This window comes from Streptopelia decaocto (genome assembly GCF_964273445.1).
Source record: "Streptopelia decaocto genome assembly, chromosome: 1".
In the NCBI taxonomy this organism is placed as follows: domain Eukaryota; kingdom Metazoa; phylum Chordata; class Aves; order Columbiformes; family Columbidae; genus Streptopelia; species Streptopelia decaocto.
Window position 1 is genome coordinate 39,600,362 of NC_138663.1, and position 19,835 is coordinate 39,620,196.

General features: G+C 47.9%; 3 protein-coding genes across 6 annotated transcripts; 2 read left to right on the forward strand and 1 right to left on the reverse strand.

Moving 5' to 3' along the window:
* The first annotated feature begins 3,736 nt into the window (after positions 1-3,736).
* CBY1 (chibby 1, beta catenin antagonist) lies at positions 3,737-7,870 on the forward strand. Of its 4 annotated transcripts, none has more exons than XM_082051010.1 (6): positions 3,737-4,245; positions 4,766-5,027; positions 5,465-5,570; positions 5,655-5,770; positions 6,737-6,856; positions 7,486-7,869. In XM_082051010.1, the coding sequence occupies exons 2-5, from the start codon at positions 4,950-4,952 to the stop codon at positions 6,815-6,817; spliced, it is 381 nt and encodes a 126-aa protein (XP_081907136.1). In that variant the 5' UTR covers positions 3,737-4,245; positions 4,766-4,949; the 3' UTR covers positions 6,818-6,856; positions 7,486-7,869. The 4 variants fall into 4 exon arrangements, 3 of the variants coding, with proteins under 3 accessions (XP_081907136.1, XP_081907135.1, XP_081907134.1); XR_014183901.1 differs by having other exon boundaries at positions 3,738-4,245; positions 6,737-6,879; positions 7,486-7,870; XM_082051009.1 differs by having other exon boundaries at positions 3,766-4,503; positions 6,737-7,868.
* Positions 7,871-8,046: 176 nt separating this feature from the next.
* Positions 8,047-10,486, forward strand: TOMM22 (translocase of outer mitochondrial membrane 22). Its single transcript, XM_082050997.1, has 4 exons — positions 8,047-8,178; positions 8,280-8,398; positions 9,168-9,285; positions 9,746-10,486. The coding sequence occupies exons 1-4, from the start codon at positions 8,074-8,076 to the stop codon at positions 9,818-9,820; spliced, it is 417 nt and encodes a 138-aa protein (XP_081907123.1). The 5' UTR covers positions 8,047-8,073; the 3' UTR covers positions 9,821-10,486.
* JOSD1 (Josephin domain containing 1) lies at positions 9,882-19,599 on the reverse strand. The gene is made up of 4 exons (XM_082050982.1): positions 19,170-19,599; positions 14,763-14,891; positions 14,451-14,645; positions 9,882-13,040 (listed from the first exon to the last, which is right to left on the reverse strand). The coding sequence occupies exons 1-4, from the start codon at positions 19,352-19,354 to the stop codon at positions 12,941-12,943; spliced, it is 609 nt and encodes a 202-aa protein (XP_081907108.1). The 5' UTR covers positions 19,355-19,599; the 3' UTR covers positions 9,882-12,940.
* Positions 19,600-19,835: the final 236 nt, after the last annotated feature.

Here is a 19,835-nt window from a genome sequence, read left to right on the forward strand (position 1 = left end):
TGTTTGTACAGACAAAGCACAGTTGACGTTAATCTAAGCCATGAGATAAAATAATCTTAGGAGGGGATTTAGAATGCAGGCCCTGTTTGCGCTCCCTTATACACAGCAGCTCAGCCCCAAGGCCCAACATCTTTTCTCCAGCAGCTGCCAGCTGTGGACGGTTACAACAGAGCATAAGAAACCAACCCATCCTGAGAGATCCTTTCTGTGGTGCAGCCTCCCTCCATCTACTAATTGGGAACCTACAGGCTAGAGGCTTAATATTTCATCATTTCCCAGAAAGGACTTCTTAAGTGACCCACAGAAACAGATGGCTGTGAAAGCAAGAGATAAAGAGAAGAATGGGAAGACACAGAAACAAGGAGTATCCAGCTAACAGGAACAGAATGAAATAGAGCTGAACAGTGGACTGTTCAGGACACTGCGTGTGTCCTCTGAACCTTCAGTCTCCCAGTCACCAAGGGCAGCCTCATGGCAAACTCTGTCAGGAAGTAAAGGGATCTATCCAGAGCACATGAGTGGCTGAACTGCCTGTGTATTTGCTTAAACTCTTTAAGGTGAACTATGATTGGAAAGGCTCTTTAGAGGCCTGGGATCTTTGTATACAACATAATGGCTTCATATACACTTTTTCTGCTTCTTAGAGGATACACGTTTTGCACGCCACTACATATAAGAAAGGCCCAAGTAAACAAATGTAAATCTGTGGAAAGTATATGTGTGAATTCAGGGAAGTAGGGCAGAAACAGTTTGAAAGACAAAGGATAACTCAATTTGCAGCCCGCAGATGGCACCAGCTGCATTGCCACTCTCACCCATCATCCAGTCTGAAACTGCATTGCAAAGCTGCGTCTTGGACTCGTCAGTACTGAAACATGACCTTGGGAAACCGAAACAGAAGCAGATATAGAAGGCTCGACTCAGCAGTGAAGAGCAAAAGCTAGGATTTAAGAAAATAAAAATTGCAACTCTATATACGTTTTGGTTAAGATATTGTGGACACATGGTTCTTTTGAATAACAAAGGCTACATTTCAGCCAAAGGAATGACTACAGCTTTGAAGAACCAGTGATTAAGGAAAGAAGTGCACAATTTGGCAAAAAAAAAGGGGATGAAAATATTTCTCCTTCCCCCTTTCTTTAAAGAAGGTAATGATAGCAAAAGAGAACAATTAGACTGTTACCGCAGTTATTTGGAACTTTTAGGAGACACTAAAAGCCTGCTGTGAAAAGTGAAAGAAAATTAAGAACCCAGGAATAAGTAAATAAGAGAGAAGGCAGAGGTGAATTTAGACAGGCATATTCTTTGGGTGAAAGATAGAGGACAGATGTGAGTAGAAATCAAAGCCATGTGTTACCCATTTTATTATTTTACTTAGTTATTAAGAGCTTTACTATGCAGAAGATAAAGGCATTAATTTCCTGGCTATTGCTTGGTGATTCAATGCAGGGATAACACCCATGACACCCTCAGATGTTACAGTACAACTAATGGATGGATATTAGGATTCCTGCAAGGATCAATTAATAGATGCCTACACAGCACTCTGAGAATCTCTGTTTATAGGACAAGTATTGTCCTATGGGGACAGGTTTCTCAATCTTACTTCACTGTCCTCCTGTTTTCTTTGCCGAGCTACAAGCTCTTTACTGAGGGCCTCCTGGTGGTGGAATCTGCGACAGCCAAGCAGGAGCAACGTGTAATTCTTTGCAATGTGGTGAAACAGCTGTTCTCTCTCTTGAGTTGGCTATAATGAAAAGAAGAAACGAAAAGATAAAAAGAGGTGTTTGCTTTGTCAATAAAATGTAGGTGAAATATTCAAATATCTAGGATACTACAGGAAGGGACATAGTTAACTGCAGAGGACTGAGGCAATGGGAATTCTCTCACTGCTGAAGAAATTAATTGGGCATGGAATACATTTCAGTATGCCAAAAAATCTATTTTATAGGTTTTAAACTTAGTCTTAGTCTACCAGTCAATGTGGCAAGTTTCAAGCAGCAGTAATTCCAATAAATATTCACCTTGACATCAGAGCGATCCCAGAGTAAGTCTACTGAATTCACCAGTCAGCAGAGTTTACCTATAATTACTGGTATAACAGAAAACAATAATAATCCCACAGTGTATAAGAAAAAAGGCAAGAGACACCACAGAGTTAAAAGTGGCTTTGAGACCACCTAAGCTATAGGTTCTGTATCGCTTGTGAGCCGAAAGAGCTGAAGAGAATGCTGCAAACTAGGCTACCAAAACATTCCAAAATGTCCATGTCATCATGTGCTACAGCCCTGTCTGCTGTCCTGTCTCTCTCTCAGCCTTCCGCCAGCGTTCCCAAAGATGTCGTCATGAAAAGACTTGCAGTTTCCTTACACGATGGCTGCAACAGGGAGGTTCCTCACAGTTTAATGAGCTTTTCCAAATCCTAAGTGATATCTCTCGTTATTGTACTGGGAGACAAGAGTGCCTGCTACGTGTTTGCTTCCCCACAAAGAGGGGCTCTGGGGCTCCTTGGGTCTGAGATTTGTTTGGAAACTCAGAAGTTTTCAGTGCGTTTAACAACTAAAAATTAATGAAAGCGAGTGTTCAGAGCCCATTTCCTCACTGTCCTGTGTAGTCTCTGACTCTTCTAAGCACTTAGGTTAGCTACAGAGTTTTTTTCAGTTTGAAATTGTAATTCTCCCAAATTTTCTTCCAAGGTTCTTGCCCTCAATTCACTTCTGACCCTTCTTACTTTCATCTTTGTCATCCAATATATACACATGCACAGTCATACGGTGTTAAATGCTGACAGGAGCCACAATTACTTCACAAACCCCTTGATCAGAACTGCAAGTTTTTATTCTACTTTTAAGGTTGCTGGTTCTGCCCTCCCCCCTAAATCCCTCATCTTATTTAAAACCAAACAAAAAAAATCACTAATTTCCAGTGCACAGACTCTAGTACACAGGGTCAGAAAGATACTGTTTTCATGGCATGTGTCCTGGAAGAATCAGATATTGCTTAACTGGACTACCAGCAGATACTGCAGCCCCCGAGATTTTTTTTGTCTATAGTCAGGGGGTTGATACTGTGGTATCTTTCCAATTCTCATTCCAAATGAGCAGTTTTCTGGTTCACTTCAGGCAGGGTGCCCATTAAACACTCTGAAAGACTGTTAAGAGCTTTGTTCTTTTGTGGAGTATTAATACATGTACAAACCAAATTAAAAGGTTGGTGATTCTCTTATTTTCTCTTATTTCCAGATACTCCTGTTTATCAGTCTCCCTCCTTTTTTTTATTTTTCTTATCAGCATCCTAATATCTCATTAACCTAAAAATTTTCAAGGAACCCTCAAAAAGTCCTCGACAGAAGTTTTTCTAACAAGGAAGCAAATATTTTCAGATCACTAAGTTATAACAGATTGGAGAACTACTTTAAAATTTAGAAAAAGGCTGGTATTTTGCCTCTGTGATATAACAAAAAAAATCGGTGATATGTGCCACATACCCCTGCTGTTCATTCAAAATATCAGCCAAATCAACTACCAAAGCCACCTCCTACAGAATACAACCCAGCAAGTAACACAACAAATCTTAATTTATCCCAGCATGTGCTGAGACGGGAGGACTTTGCAACACGCACAGAAAAATCAGGACACGGGACTGCTTTGGAGGACGGTTTGATAAAGAACTGCCTGCTCTTCTCTCTCCAACTTTTAACCCTGAATTCATTGTGTTTGCGCAGCCCAGGACCCCAGAGTTTCTCCACTTTTTCTCCCGTGTTCCCAAGCAAGGACAGATTCTCTGCCTTATGGCGTTTTATTGTTTATCTAAAAAAAAAAAAAAAAAAAAAAAAAAAGAAGTCTTGCGAACAACTCAAGCATTTTAGGAATCAGCGAGAGGAACATCACAAGCTTCCTGCAGCCCGACCACGAGAAGGGCCCCATCTCCACAGCCGCAGCTCCACCACAGCCGGCGGGGCTGAGGGGCCGGAGCGGGGCGCGGAGCCGGGACGGCAAGAGGCCGCCGAAGACGCCCGTCAGCCAGGCCCTCCGGCACGGCCTCCTTGGGCTCCCGGAGCATCCCCCTCGGCCACCGTCCTCCTGGGAGCTGCCGGCCCCGCGCCGCCCGGGCCGCCGCGGCAGCGGGGAGGAGCGGCGCAGCCCCGCCGTCGCCATGGCAACGCGACGGCCGCAAACCGCTCCCGGGGCACGCGGCAGAGCCCACCGGCGGGGCAGGGACGCGGAGCGCCGGCTCGCCGGAGAGGTACTCTGCTTTCTCCCCCCCGCAATGAAGGCGAACCCCGATGGAACAGCCTGGCCGAGCCGCCCCCGCACCGCGGGGCTGACCCTGCACTCCACTCTGGGGCGGGGAGGGTGTAGCGGGTGTTTCGCATCTGCTCGGCCGTCGCCGACGGGTTTCGCCAGTGAGATGCCGAGGGGGCAAAGAGGAGGAGGGACCATCCGTGTGGCGGGAACCGCGCGCTCCGCTCCTCCGCTCGCTGCTCGGCGCTCCGGTTGGGTGGTACGGCCCGCTGCCGGGCCGCGTGGCGCCGAGAGTTGCCGAGTGCGCCTGCGCGGGGGGCTCCGGGTGGGGGGCGGTTTCGGGGGTGCCTGGTGCCGTTAGCCCCCCCCAGTTTTACCCCGGTTTGGTCACGTGGCGGAGAAGGCGCGAGGCGCGGGTCGTGTGACAGGGCAGCGGGCGGGCCAGGCCCCAACCCCCCCGGCACTGACCTCGCTGTGACGGGCGGGGGTGCACGGCCTGAGGGGAACGGGTCTGGTTTTAGCTGGACACCGGGTGACATCCGCGGAACCGACGAGAAACGGCCCTCCGTAAGAGACCCTGTCACCGCTGACCTGGCCGCCTTGTCACATCGCTGCTTCTGACCCTCGGCCCGGCCGCACCCCCCCTGCTCAGGGAGCAGCACCAGGTCTGCGGGAGCACCCTGGACCCCCGGCTGGCAGCGCGCCATGCCGTTCTTCGGGAGCACCTTCAGCCCAAAGAAGACCCCCCCCAGGAAATGCGCCTCCCTCTCCAACCTGCACTTGGTGAGTCCTGGCACCTCTGGCTTCGTGAGCAGGGGCTCCTGCTCTGAGCACCAGAACCCTTAGAAGAGCTCACAGCTGTGCCTTCCACCTCCTGTGGTGCGGCACCATTTCTGATCACTGGTGACTATATGCAGAGATGAAAATGGGATAGCCTGGGGAAGGATCATAATCGCCCCACACACAGTCAGAGACTTTCACCTAGAACTTCTCACCAATGGTCTCTAAGCCAAGGGAGATGAGTGTATGTTTGGACAGGAGAAAGTGCAGACGTGGTGAACTGGTCCTCTACTGCAGTAGTATGTGTCTGAATTAGGATTTCAGGGTCCAGGGCCAGTGGGATTAGGAGGTTCCATTGGAATGCCAATCACTAAGAAATAGGGGAGCAGGAGCTGGCTTTGGGTTTCTGTAAAACTCTGAGTGTGAATTCCTTCTTCCAGCTGGACCGATCGACCCGTGAGATTGAGCTGGGCCTGGAGTATGGCACCCCGACCATGAACCTCGCTGGCCAGAGCCTCAAGTTTGAAAAAGGCCAGTGGGTGGCAGGTAGCGTGCAGCTCAGCGTGCTTTGATCTGCAGTAGCCACGGTTGGTTGACAGTCCATATTTTGACCATGTTCTTTACTTCCAGAATCAGGAAGCTTCACGGGGGATCGCAGGGAAATGCAGCGTTTGCGCAAACGGAACCAGCAGCTCGAGGAAGAAAACAACCTCCTTCGGCTGAAAGTGGATATTCTGCTGGACATGGTGAGTCTTTGCCTAACTGCCACCTGCCCATAGCAGCAGAAATGTCCAAGCAAAGGGTGCTGGGACTGCCAAATGAGGCCGTTCCTCGCTTCATCCTGCTGCACAAGACAGCTGGCAAAGTGACTGTGGGGTTAAAGTCTGATCTCGTCTGCGAGAAGAGGGGAAGGTTCCCCCTCGCAGCAGAGCTTGACTTAAGTGAACACTGTGACCTGATCAGGGAGGAGCCCCTGCAAACACCACATCTCCTCTTTCCCACTCTGGCCTCTGCCCTTACTGTGAAACTGAGTTACAGTCACTGCTTCTGATCTCAGAAGATAAAAGCTTCCTTCTGCTGTGACAAGTGGTGCAACATCTATCCTATGTGTAAACCTGTGGATGAAAGAAATCGGAAGCCCTAAATAAACAGAAATTCAACCTTAGTCAGAGATCACAGCTTTCTTGCTGAAAATCTGGAGACATTTTCAGTGAAACAGAACACAGGTCTCAGCCTGTTGAGTGGTTTAGCCTTTATGTCAGTCTGAACAAACACTTATTCCTTCAGCATTTTCCTTCCTTACGCTCTTCATGTGTTGTAAAACTGGCAAGCGGCTTCTTTGGCTGGAGCCCCAGCTGCTCCTCAGGTTTTCCAGGTGACCTCGGTGAGGTGTGAAATCCTGGCTTCCCAGGAACAAATTCCCTTGCATGGGGGCTGGCTCACGGCTGTGCCTCTCTGTATTGTCTCTGGAAAATGTTGTGCTGTGAAATCGGAAAAGCTTACAAGGCACAGACAGCTCGCTGTGTGCCCTGCGGTGACATGAGGTGCTTCTGCAGAGAGAGAGCAACCTCTGAGCCCGAGGGTCTCTGATGTCCCGCCACGTGTGTCCGGGTCCGTGGCAGAGTGCCGAGCGGCAGACCCAGTGTTAGCCCTGCAGCACGGGCTGCAGGCTGGAGGAATTGCTCACTCTTGCCGTTCACTGTGTGTTGCAGCTCTCCGAGACCACAGCTGAGTCCCACCTGATGGAGAAGGAGCTGGAGGAGCTGAAGAACCACAGCCGGAGGAGGAAGTGAAGGAGTGGTGGCTGGGTGGTCAGGAGCGAGGAGGCAGCTGTGAGTCTCAGCAGTGGCGCGAGGTCTGGCTCGTGCCTCCTCGCCGCGTTGGTACTGCGTGTAGGTACTTTGTTCCACAGAACCATGAGTAAACAGATGCCCCCGGCATCGTGTGGTGCTGTAGGTACTGTAGCAAACAATTGCCTTTGCAAATATAATAGGCCCAGGCATGATCTCTCAGCAAAGCATATTTTAATAATGATTTTGCAAGATCAGGTGTTCTGCCTAAAGGTAAGCACATGAAATAGGGCAAAAAGCCCCTGCTTATAGCACCCTGCAAATCCCAGCCACAAATTCCCTCCCCTGTTCCCCATTGCTTGGTACTTCAGGGTTTACAGACTACCCGACACCTGCCTCAGTTTACCAATCTTATTCATCTAATTCTAAGAACCTCCTCCCCTTATTGATTTATTTAAAATATGGATTCCTGGCTCTTTGGTTACCCTTCCCCCAGCACAACTTTTTAAATACAGTAGTCCGTTTGCATTCCAGGATTAGTTCAAAGAGACTTTGTTTTATATTAAGGATTCATAATCTGATGTCTCTCAGTCCTTCCCGCCCAGCTGGGGTCAGGCAGCAGGTTCCCAGTTCGGTAAAAACAACACTCCTTTGTTAAACGTTCCTTACAGGTACCGTGTAGCAGCTGTTGGGACACCCTGACATGTCACGTCATTATGCTGTTCATTAACACTCAGGTGCTTTCTCAGAGCGCTTTGCTTTGGTTTCCTCACCGTGGCCCAGCGGTTTGTACCCTCTGACCTAAGGCAGCCTGACCACAGACAGTGCAGAAGATCCACCCCCGGGGGGGCCTCTCCCTGCCTGCTGTGTTTAAAACCACAGGGAAACTCCCAACCTCCCCAAATCAGTCCCGTTGCCGGGGCCCACGGGGGCTTGGGCAAGTGTCACTGTCTGCCTTTGGGGAAGCAGGATGCTGGAGTTGCTTGTACTTGAGGATTTTGCATACTGCACATAAAAACTTACATTGAAAACCAGATTCTGCGGCTGTTTTGTAAGGGGTCGTGCTGTGAGATACGGGGGCGGGAAGGGACCCGAGGTGGCGTGGGGAGCCCAAGAGGAGAAAGGCGGCCGGCGCTCCTCCCGGCCGCCAGGGGCCGCTGCCTCCTCCCAAGCCAGGGCAGCGGGAGCACCGCTCCACTTCCGGCGGCGCTCCGGCCGCCTTTCCGCTTCCGCTGTCTCTCCGTCCGTGTGTGGTGGTGATGGCTGCCGCTGCGTCCCTGTCTCCGGAGGAGCTGCTGCCCAGGGGCGGCTCGGGGGGCGCCGAGGAGCTGGAGGACGAGCTGGAGGAGGACGACGACGAGGAGGTAGCGGGGCGGCAGGCGGCGGGCCGGGGCGGGCCTGGCAGGCCGGGCGGTCGGGGTGACCCCGGCGGGCGGGCGGGCCTGACGCGGCCGTGTCCCTGCAGCTGGACGAGACGCTGGCGGAGCGGCTGTGGGGGCTGACCGAGATGTTCCCCGAGAGCGTCCGCTCGGCGGCCGGAGCCACCTTCGAGCTGTCGCTGACGGTAGCGCAGAAGATGTACAGGTGAGGAGCGGCGGGCCGGGCGCGGGGCCCGGCTGCGGGAGGGAGGCCCTCGGGAGCGGGGCCCGGGGGAGGCGGGGCGGCTCCCGCGGCGGCTTCGGCCGTTGGTAGTGCAGTGCGGGCCGGGCGGAGGACTGGCACGGCGGCGGGGGCAGAGCCGGGTGGGGAGCGCGGGGGAAAGACATTGAGGTGCTGGGGAGAGTTCAGAGAAGGGCAGTGAAGCTGGCGAGGGGTCTGGAGCACAAGTCTGATGAGGAGCAGCTGAGGGAACTGGGGCTGTTCAGCCTGGAGAAAAGGAGGCTGAGGGGAGACCTTATTGCTGTCTACAACTACCTGAAAGGAGGTTGTAGCATGGGGGGTGTTGGTCTCTTCTCCCAAGTAGCAAGTGATAGGACGAGGGGAAATGGCCCCAAGTTGTACCAGGGGAGGTTTAGATTGGATATGAGGAAAAAATTCTTAATGGAAAAGGTTGTCAGGCGTTGGAACAGGCTGCCTAGCAAAGTGGTGGAGTCACCATCCCTGGAGATGTTTAAAAGGCATTTAGATGAGGTTCTTAGGGACATGGCTTAGTGTTAGGTTAGGTTGTGGTTGGACTCAATGATACTGAGGGTCTCTTCTGACTGAAATGATTCTATTCTATAAGTTGCTGTGGATGGGTCACCTCGGAAGACTTTTGTGTAGGGTGCAGAAAGGAAACCCGGGAGGAATCTGGTGCCTGCAAGAAGCAGGTGAGGAGCCAATTCTTATTCCTGATGTGCTTTTTCTTCTCTAGATTCTCCAGGGCAGCTCTGTGGATTGGGACCACCTCCTTCATGATTCTGGTTCTTCCTGTTGTCTTTGAAACCGAAAAACTGCAAATGGAGCAACAGCAGCAGCTGCAGCAGCGACAGGTGAGGCGGGAGCACCCCAGTCCTTTCCCTCAGCCTTTAGAGTCGGCTTGGGGTGCCCACAACTCTTCCCAGTGAGCATCTGTGGAAAGAGCTTAGGGAATAGGAACCAGAGGGTCCAGTTTGTTGTACATGGTGGCCTCCATCCTGCCAGATGCTGTGGTTGGATTTTCCAATGGTATGATATTGCTGATTCTCAGTAACAGGCTGGTGGTAAACTCAGGCAAACGTAACCCGGCTTTTGCTGGGCTGAAATGCGCAGCAGGGAATGCATGTGGGCCCAATGCAGCACTGTCTGGATCTGCCCCCTTTGTGTTTGGAGTGGTTGAGTGAAGAACCGACGCTGTAGAACAGTGCTGGTACCTGGCTGGGTGTGTGACGTGCCCAGTCCCTGGGGTGCTGTGTGGGGGAGGGCAGCCACCCCGTGTCCTCGCAGCCCCTCACCTGACTGTTTTCCTTCCAGATCCTCCTTGGACCCAACACGGGGCTCTCGGGGGGAATGCCAGGGGCCCTGCCGCCGCTCTCTGGGAAAATCTAACTTGTAGAAGCTGCGTTGGATTTGTATCATGTGGGAAGACCTTGAGATTATGATATCGAACTGTTGATTTGTTGGGTCAGGGCATTTTTTTGTCTGGTTTGTTTGTTTTTGGTTTCGGTTCTCCTTTGGGACATTAACCTGTTCATAACTTGGGGGGAAAGCCCCCTCTCTGGACCTGATGACAGCTCCTGTCTGCATCCTCCCCCTGTAGAAGCTGTGAGTCTTTCCTTTTATTTGCTCAGCACACCATAACCAGTTACAGACTCAAACTGGGGGAGATCCTCTCCTGGACTCCTTGCCCCCACAAAACCACCCTGGGGCACAGGTCAGGCTTTGAATGGTGACAGTCAAACAAACCCAATCCTTCCTGGCTGATTGGGGACCCGAGGACACCGGTGACAGGAGCTGCTTTCCCAGCAGGCAAAGTGGAGGAAGGGGGGGGTGCAGGGAGCTGCACCCACCAAAAACACTCTCCAGGAAGACACATCTGCAAAAATACTGTCACAGCATCTTCGTGTGCATGTGAGCACCGAGGGAGCAGCGGGCCAGGTGCAAGACGATCACATCCATGCTGATCCTCATAAAGTAGAATTTCAGATATCAGCTGCATATTTTTTTGTATTGAATATTAAATAAATCCAACCTGAGCAGTGTGGTTTTAATAGACGTGCTTTAGGGAGGCTCAATTCTTTTTCTTTGCAGGCAAGAGACCTTTTGGTTTCCTGCATGGTCTGGCAGTTGGGGGAAAGGGAAGGACAAGCAACCAACATTCAAGGTTCTTGACTCACAGAAAGGTTGCACTTTTATAACCAAAGAAAAAAATTTATTTTTCCTTTACATACTTTGTTACAGAACAATTCAGTTGAACATACAGAAGTGATAGGACATTTACATGGAAACTTTTTTTATTCTATTTTTAATATTTGGTTAAACAAAATACATCTCTGTAAACAAACCCAAGACAAGGCTCTAACAAAACCAAACAAGCAAGAAAACAAACACAGGCTTTCCCACTCCCAAGCGGTGGGACTGGACCAGCTCGCCCCCCCTCTTGGGCCCAACAGCCTCACCTCCTGTGGGGGTGTGAGCACACACCTTCCCTTTACCTGAGCAGCTGGATCACACTGTTCCCCCCCACAGGAAAGGTGCCGACATACAAGGAAAGTAGCCCCAAAATATTTTAAAACATCTTTGCATATTGTGCACTGATCCATTGGCTTGCAGTTTCCATGCAAACAGGGTTTCTCCAAAGTGCGACTTTTAATCAGCATAGAAAACATTGCTGTTGAGATTTACTTTTTTTCCCCTCTTGAAGAAATGGCTTCAAGTCATGAGCAGGACATCTGCAGGCTGCACGTCCTGCCTGTAAAGTGTTTAAAAACTCTGCCAGCTGGTATTGGTCAGTGGAATGTGTTATGAAATAGGACCTTTTTATAGAAATGTTGGGTCTTTAAAATGTTAAGAGCCATTTGCCCTTGACTGCGGGAGGCTGTGCTCAAAGGACTGCAAAATGATGCTGGCCAGATGCCCGCGGGTCAGCGAACATTGTCCACCTGCTGCCCCATGGCCTCTGTTTTGAAGGTGCAAGCATGGGGGTGTCTCAGCTTCAAGCACCCACTCGTGCTTTGTGGAGCTCTCAAGAAAAAAACTACTGAGAAAAGGTAGTTATAACCCCTCTTTTTGCAAGCTCGCACACCAGAAATGGGACCTGCCTGCGTGATGGAGCAGGACCTTCAAGCTCCATCACATCCCAGAGATCACTGTTTAACTGAGACATCCCATGCATCGAGGGTGGAAGCAAACAGCAGGAAGAGTTAAACGCAACGAAGTCTGTCCCAAATTCAGCATTTCCCCCTCCTGCTGCGGAAGGCGTGACCAAGCTACAGCTCATCCAGGTGACTGGGGAACAGCCGGTGGAGATTCCTCTTAGCATCTCCATACCTAGTCACCCTTCCCCATGGAAGGAAGAAGCAATTAGTCCACTAACGGAATGTTTGTTGACCACCACTAAAGAGAGGTTGGTTCAGCTACCAGGCCAGGGTCTCTTAACACCCAAAGGTTCTGGTGGACCCTCTGCATCTCCCACATTATCAGCCAGCAACTATAAAAAGGGCAAAACCTGGCTTCCCACCTCAGCTGATTTTTGCTTTGTAACTTTACTTCTTTCTGGGATATTTTGCATGACATTCCTGACTGGGCTGGACCTCTGGAAAGAGGAAAATAAAAGCGAATTCATTCCTCTCAAAACCCCTCTAGTTTTATTCTTTTCTCCAAGCAGCCCCTAAACTATTGGGTGGCCATGTAGAAAACCAACATAGATATTAAAAAACAAAAAAGACAAAAAGAAATATAAAAAAAAAAACCAACCACGAACAATGTAGCACAAAGAAACTCAAGCAGATTATGGCCTCTTTCCAGTCCAGAAACTCAATACTCCTCAATTAGCCTGTGCTCGCTGTTTCCACGTCGCCTTAGTGATGCTCATGATGCCCAACAACCACTCACCACAGACAGTGCCTGAGACACTGCAGAAGAATCCTCTAGCTACCTGAAGAATTTCTTGCAAGATGACACTTATTATTGTTTTCCAATTCCTGGCACAAACCATCCCTAAGAAGCAGAGGGTCGTGCTGAGCACCGTACCATTCCTAGTGTTTGAGAGCGTCCCGAGAGACCCTTAGGAATTGCAAACATCTTCACAACACCTTGTTTTGGAAGGAGAAACTTGTGAGGAGGTGGCAGTGTGCTCAGCCCCCAAGGGAGCAGCATCACACCACACATGGCCTTGACTGACATGGGGAAAGGGAGGCCAGAGGCTTCCAGACACCCTCACCCCAGAGCTCAGTTTTAAAGAGTGGAATAGCTAAAGGGCATGCAGCTCATCTGCCTTTGCAATTAGAGTGCTTGGCTTCCAGTTTCCTCCACTCTGCCCTCAGTTCTTCCCCACCTGCCACCCCCAATGTCTTACACTGTTGCCCTATTGCACCAAGGAAGGAAGAGAAGAGCCTAACAAAGGAAATTCCAGAGGAGAAGAGTTGGGGCACCCATTATCCAGGTTTCAGGACGTCGGGAGTTCAGTAAAGGGGAAGAGCTGTAGTGGGAGGACAGAGTCAGTCTGGGTCACACGTCAGCTCTCCAGCTCTGATGTGCTTCCACCTCCTCTGGCACCACCAGCAGGAGTTCACAGTTCTTTCCTCTCAGCTGGTGTTTCAAAAATTTCCTGTCAGAGACACAGAAACAAGCACTACTGAATGCAGAATGTTGTCTTCTACAACAACTAAATGCAACTAACTATGCAAACGTGACAAGAAATGAGAAGGAAATCCCCACACATTGTCTAAAGTTATTTTCTGACAATAAAAACCCACCCTAATCTTAAACTTGCCCCATGAGATCCCACACACCTCTACACAATAAGTTATGGCAGAATCAGATAAGCATGATCTTAACTTCAGCAGAGAGGCCTATTTAGATATCACTTTCCAATTTTCCAAGATGGCAAAAATAGAATTAAAACAAAGTTCAGTTTCTTCAGATCTGAGATCAAGAATGCCACTGTATTTTAAAATAATTCAAACAAATCCAGAATACTAGTGGGAAACCCCCTGCCCCATCACTTCAACGTCCTTATCACAGGCCACAGCAGCAGTGTACCACCTGGTCATTTGACAAGGTTCTGCAGCCCTTTTCTGCCCATAAGCTTTTTCTAATACCAAACCTGGATTTTCTCCAATAACTGTGACAGTCAAATTGATGTTTTCGCTGATATCTTTCAGCCTAGATTCCAAAATTCCCTATATATGAAGCCCTTATTTATCGCTGAAGAACAGCACACCCAGGATAAAATCCACCGGAAGCTCTGCACAGCAGTTCCAGAACCATGTTACTTTACTCCAGAAGTTCAGAAAAGGCTTACATTCACTTTCCCAAGACTTTAATGACTTGGTAAGCTCTGCAAATACTGCTCATGTGCAATCCCTGCCTCAGAACAAGTCTGGCTGAGGCAGCAAAGCTGCCTGTGGGCTTTAGAACAGGATGGAATGGAAGATGAATGGCAAGTAAAAGCAGGTGAGACTTTATGATCAAAGTAATTACATGAACCATCTCATGTTAAGATTAAAGAGGGGAGGGGAGTCAAGCCAGAAGTGCAGCGCGTGCTTACATGCGCAGGTGACTCCCAGCAAGCAGCTTTCACTGTTGTCAGGGATATGGCTACACTTTTAGTCTGGAAAGCTCTCTCTTGGGAACATACACCCAGGTGGTTACTAAAGAGGCAGAGGAATGCTGATATTCTCAGGTTTGAGGAGAGGGTGAGAGCAATGAGCACATCTCATTGCAGGTGTCACCCACTGATACCAGACTTGGCCTCTATCTCATCACTAGTGACAGAGCCCGCCACTGAGAGACAAAGGCTCTCCTGAGCTCACAGAGACCACCACTGCTGAAAGCATCTTCCTAGCTTCGCATAAACAGGGTATAAATCTAAGTGGACACACAAGAGCCTTATTACTTTCAAATCTTTGCTACTGAAGATCACCCCCAAATGTTTCAACTGATAACTGTTCACAGACAGCTTCCCCACTTCTAACAGGAAAGGACTGGAGGGGGAACAGAGTACAAGAAGTCCTACCTGAGCTCACTTTCACCCCCAATCCACTCGGGCACCTTGAGTTTGGAGTCAAGGTTGTAGTAGGTGCCTCCCACCTCCCGGACACAGATCCAGTGCTGTCGCTTGAGGGGGAGCTTCAAGGGGCCCCAGCAGAGGCTAGATGGCAGATTCATGATGAAGCCCATCACGTTGGACAGGGCGATGACGTTAACATCCCTGAAAGAACGCAAAAAACGAAGACAGTGATAAGATGATATTCTGGTACTTTAAGTTACTATCTTTCTTGCTTTTACAAACAGTGGCCACTTCCAGAATTACGTGACCTCTCAGTACCTGCGCTTGTCCCACCAAACCGCCTCGTAGCCTTTGGTCTGAAGCGCTGCCATGATCACGTTCACATCATAGTTTCCGTTTCCCAACATGCTCTTCTTGTGGGGCGTCACCATGGTGTTGGGAGACAGCCTGCAAACAGAACGGGAGACTGTTGTAGCAGGTGTTGGCTGAACTTACATACCACAGCTGGAAGGGGCTACTCGCTGTATAACCTGAAGCCTGCTTTCAGGGCTTTTGTGTTTAAACACAAACTACCCTGTTCCCCCTCACCACTTAACAAAGGGGCAGAGAGAGCTAAATAATGCATTAACAATAACTCTGACATACAAAACCTCTAAAGACCCTAGCTTTGATGTGAAAGAAACTGCAAAGCAGCAAGCTCTTTTCCCCTTCCTGGAACTGGTACTTCTGAAGGATGTTTCAATTATTTTTTTCCTCAATTCATGATTGGAGTAAATGCCAGTTTGCCATTTAGAACAACAGCTATCACTATTTAATGAGTTTAACATTCAACACCAGTCTTGAAGACTGGGTAAGATAACAAGAGGCGGAACAGGTTTGCTGTGGAAAAGGTTGCTCTCCCTCACCCCCCGCCACTTGTAAATGAAAAAAAATATTCAGATAACAAAGCCATGAAGATATTTGGGTTTGGGAGCTTTCTAAAGTATTGCTGTTGTTGTATGATAAAAAAAATATCTGTTGCTGTAGGTAACTAAACAGCTAACCATGTTGGAAATTAATCTTTGCAGCTTCAACCTATACCCTTGCCTAGACATCACTTGCATTACTATAGCATCTAAAAATCCAAAATCATGCTCCATCACATTACACACAGAAATAAGAGACAACCTTTGCACAAATGTAGATAATGAATGCAAGGTATAAAACATAGAGGGGAAAAAAAACCCCACCCTAAACCAAAACAAAACAGTTAGACACTTTTATGCTTTATGACTTCCCCCCCCAAAAAAAAAAAATTGTAAGAAGGGGAAACAACAAGGGGGTGAGTTAGTACGAAGGTGACAGACGGGCTTCAACAGCTGGCAGAGCAAGCACAGGGGAACACTGGGAGCAGAGAACAGCAAGGTTCTCGTGCCAAACTAAAGAAAGACAAGCCTGAGATATATTCTGTTGTGATGAGTTGCTCTTTTAATTGGTAAGGACTCCATTAGCTCTGCTGGCACAAGGTTCCGACATTTCATATCATCTGAACACCCAGGTTTCACCTACCTCTCCCTCATGTCAATTCCCTTCCCAAAACTCATGATGTTTCTGCACATTTTTCACTTGCAAGTGCAAGTTCACTTTTTGCAGTGCAAGTTCTGCATGCATATTTCTTTTAGTGAAAATCCCTCAACCCTGCTGCATTCCTCCCCTGACAACATAACGCAGTTGACAAGAAGAAGAACACAGTGGACTGAGTAGGGAATTTCACACCAAGCAAGGCTAGAGAGGCTATAGACAGGGAGCTTCTTGCATCAGCTGGGAGTTTTTTTGCAGTGGAGCAGACTGCAGCAGAACCACCTGGGAAGTGACTTAACTACAGAAGGGAGAAGAGTCTGAAACAACGTGGTAACAGGAGAAGCTATTAATAGCCACCACTGGGCATTTCTTAGCCAGGCAGTGACATTTTCAGAGAACCATGGTTTCCAGTCTCTAAAGCTCTACCGTACTTTACTAATCACAGAGATGCTACTGTAGCTTGTCACAGCTCTTCCACCACCTTCATAAATCAAGATCACTTGGCTACAACTAATTCCTCAAAATCATTGCATCAACCTATTGTGAGTGCCAGTGAGCTAGAAAATCCCCCAAATTAAAAAAGCCCTTTGGGTTGCACAGGCACCTCTGGTGCCACCATTTTTCCAGCCACAAGCTTATCTGAGAGCCAAACAAACACATTTATCTTTGTTCCTTCCCGCAACTTTCAGAGCCCCAGAAATGAGACCTAGAGATCAGGAGCGGTGACACACTCAAATAGAGTGGTACTCATCAGCAAACTTTAACCAAGAATTGCCTCAACATCCCTACACACACACCTAAATAGGGTCCACAGCTGAAGGATTCTGATTATACAAGGAACTAAGCTGCCCCCCGCAAAGTGGTGGTGGGTTTTTGTTTGTGTTTTATCTAGACACTAAGCTGAAGAAGATCAAGAAAGCTGGACAAAAATGCAGGTAATAATCCTCCCAAGCTTTCTAAGTTAGAAACTTTTATCAACATGTTGTCTTAATACAACAGGCTCCAAGATTCCTGTACACAGCTGTCTTTCCTAATCAGGTCTCAATACACAGGCTCCAGTGAAGCGAAGAGATTTTGTTTGTATCTCCATGCAACATTTGGTACATGCAATCTTCCTTCCTGCAATGAAAGCCAGAGGAACAGCAAAAGATATTTCTTGTGCTAGAGGGAAGACAAGACGAAGGACTACAAAATCAGAGGGGAGCTTGGACCAAGTTTTGGCATACACTTGAGATTATAACCATCTGACTACACTGGCAATGGGACGCAGCAAAAGAGAAATTAATGGTTAAATAACATGGTTCAATCATTCTTCAAGGGACATGGTAAAAGCTAGAGAAAGTTTAAGCTTATTTGTGATTTTGTTACCTTGTCAACATCACGTTTAAAAATCACACCTCACCACATTTTGGTAGCTTATTAAAAAATATTCATCAGTCCTTTATCAGAGTCATCAACACACACAACATGACTAGACACAAGAAAAACAAACTGAAAAGTGACATGTAAAGGGCAACTAAATCCACACTTCTTAAAGGCAAGTCAAAGAGCTGGACATGAGTAGCAATCCAACAAGGGTACAAAGGTAATGGCAATTCTAATGCACAGCCAATAGCTCATCCATTTCTGAGAGGAATTTCCACATATATTTCCATACTACCATGGGGCTGAATCAATCTGTGTATCTTGATCCAAATATTAGGGTGGAACAATACTAGACTGCAATCAAAGACAAATTCTCCCTTCAAGGGCAAGAGGTCCAACAAGATTAGCATCTCAGCTCTTTCTAAGAAATTTCATGCTGCACACTAATTCTCCCTCACAAAACCAAAGGGACGCCAATTAATTAGATCATCACACTCCTCCTACCACATGAACTGCCTTTGTTTGCTTCAGGCCAATAGCAATCCATCTGTGACTGAGATTCTGACAACTGCTGCTCCAGAACAAAACGACAGTGTCTTTGCATGGGACAAAGAGTGACCTCAGCCTGCCACAGGCCAGCTCCACTTCTCCAACAGGAGTTTTGTTTACAATGCTATTAAAAATAGCATTTCAATCTTATATTTGCTGTTGTCCATCACCACATTTCTTTTGCCAAAGGAAGACAGGCAGGTGTTTGATGAGTCAAGCACCAGTTCCATAAATCTGCTGAATTTCAAGACAGCAGCAACAGGCACACGGTTCCCTGCTCCTCAGCACAGGGCACCGCAACTGCCTTGTACAACTGTACCTGAGAACTGCTGTCATGAAGTGCGATTTTCTACCTGTTAGAAACACAAGATGTTGACAACTGCTGGTAAGGGCTATTCAAGTGTAACCTTTGCAATGAGTACAACATGCACAGACTGAGTATCTGAGGAGACTACTTTTCCTATTTGACTGCTTAGCTTCATTGATGAAAGCTCACCAGAATTTTCAAAGGCATGCACACAGGACAATTTCCACAAAACATCAAAACAGTGAGAAAAATATAAGCTATTGTATAGGCCACATTAATAATTTACATTTAACCCAGTAAAACTCAAACCCACTTATTAATTATCTGAAGCTGCTGTGAAACACTTAGCAATACCACAGAAAATGGGGATCTAGCTACTGAAATTAACTCCAGTTTGAGACTACACAGGGTCTCGCTGTATTGAAAAAAAAAACATAATATTTGAAGAATTTCATTTAACCACTTGAACAAGGAATCACTCACTTGGCAAAGCTCCTAATTTCAAACAAACTTGGAAGTGTTGCAGTACTAAATCAGTAAGTTTTTACGATGACCCATTTGTTATTCCTGCCGCCTTCACTATCTCAAGCCAGTCCCAAAATCTGCTATTAACATCAATGAGACAGGGGCAAAAAATAGGGAAAATGGGTAGACGATGCATTAAGGTTGGTGAGGGAGAAGACAGCAGTCCAACCACATGACAGCATCTTCAATAAAGCCCTTGGACCCAAAATTGGCAGCTAGAACAGTTTAAGAAACAAGGAGAATTTCTGCATGGAGGGAAAAAAAGGAAGAATTTTCAAAAAGCAGTTACATTCAGTTCAAAGCAGTGGCATCCTCTGAACCCTTTCTTTGCTCTAATTTTCCCCCCAAATATGATCTGAAAATTCCTCTGAGCAACAGAGGACAAGGGGACACTAACACCAGCGCAGAGCATATCCTACCTCTGGAAAATCTCCTGCAGGGTTTCCCTAGTGAAGGCATTGCTGTCCTGGAAGACATTGTTGAGGGCATGCAGGGCACACAGCTCCCTACGCTGCTTCTCATGGTAAATATGCAGTGGTGGTGGCTGAGGTGGCTCTGGTGGTTCCGATTTGGTCTTGTCACCTTTCCATGGCATGCAACTCATTTTCTCGCAGGGTGGATGGAGAGTAGGTGGTGAGAAATGAAGGAGGCTGAAGTTTCTTCCTCCACAGTCACAACAGCGACCCACTGTCCCTTTCTTTTGCAGTCTAGTGCTGCTTACAGCTCACAAACCCTCCTCTTGTGCTTCAGTTTATTCAGTAATTGCCTCTGATTGCTGGTTTTAAAAACCACATAAAGATCTGCAAAATATTTTTCCTCCCTCCTCCCATACCCCATAAAATGTAGCACTCCCACGCCCCACAGAAAAAAAAAAAAAAAAAAAGTCAAAAGATACGAATCCCCTTAGTCTCAAGGTATCAAATGGAATTTATCACATCGCTCCTTTTCTTCCATCTCCTTTGGTCTGTAGTGCCACTAGAAACGTACCCAGAGCAGGTAACAGAGAGGCCCGCTCCCAAGGTGCCAAAGTGGAGAAGAAGATAGCTTTTGGTGCTGCTTGTGGGAGCACAGGGTGGTTAAAGACT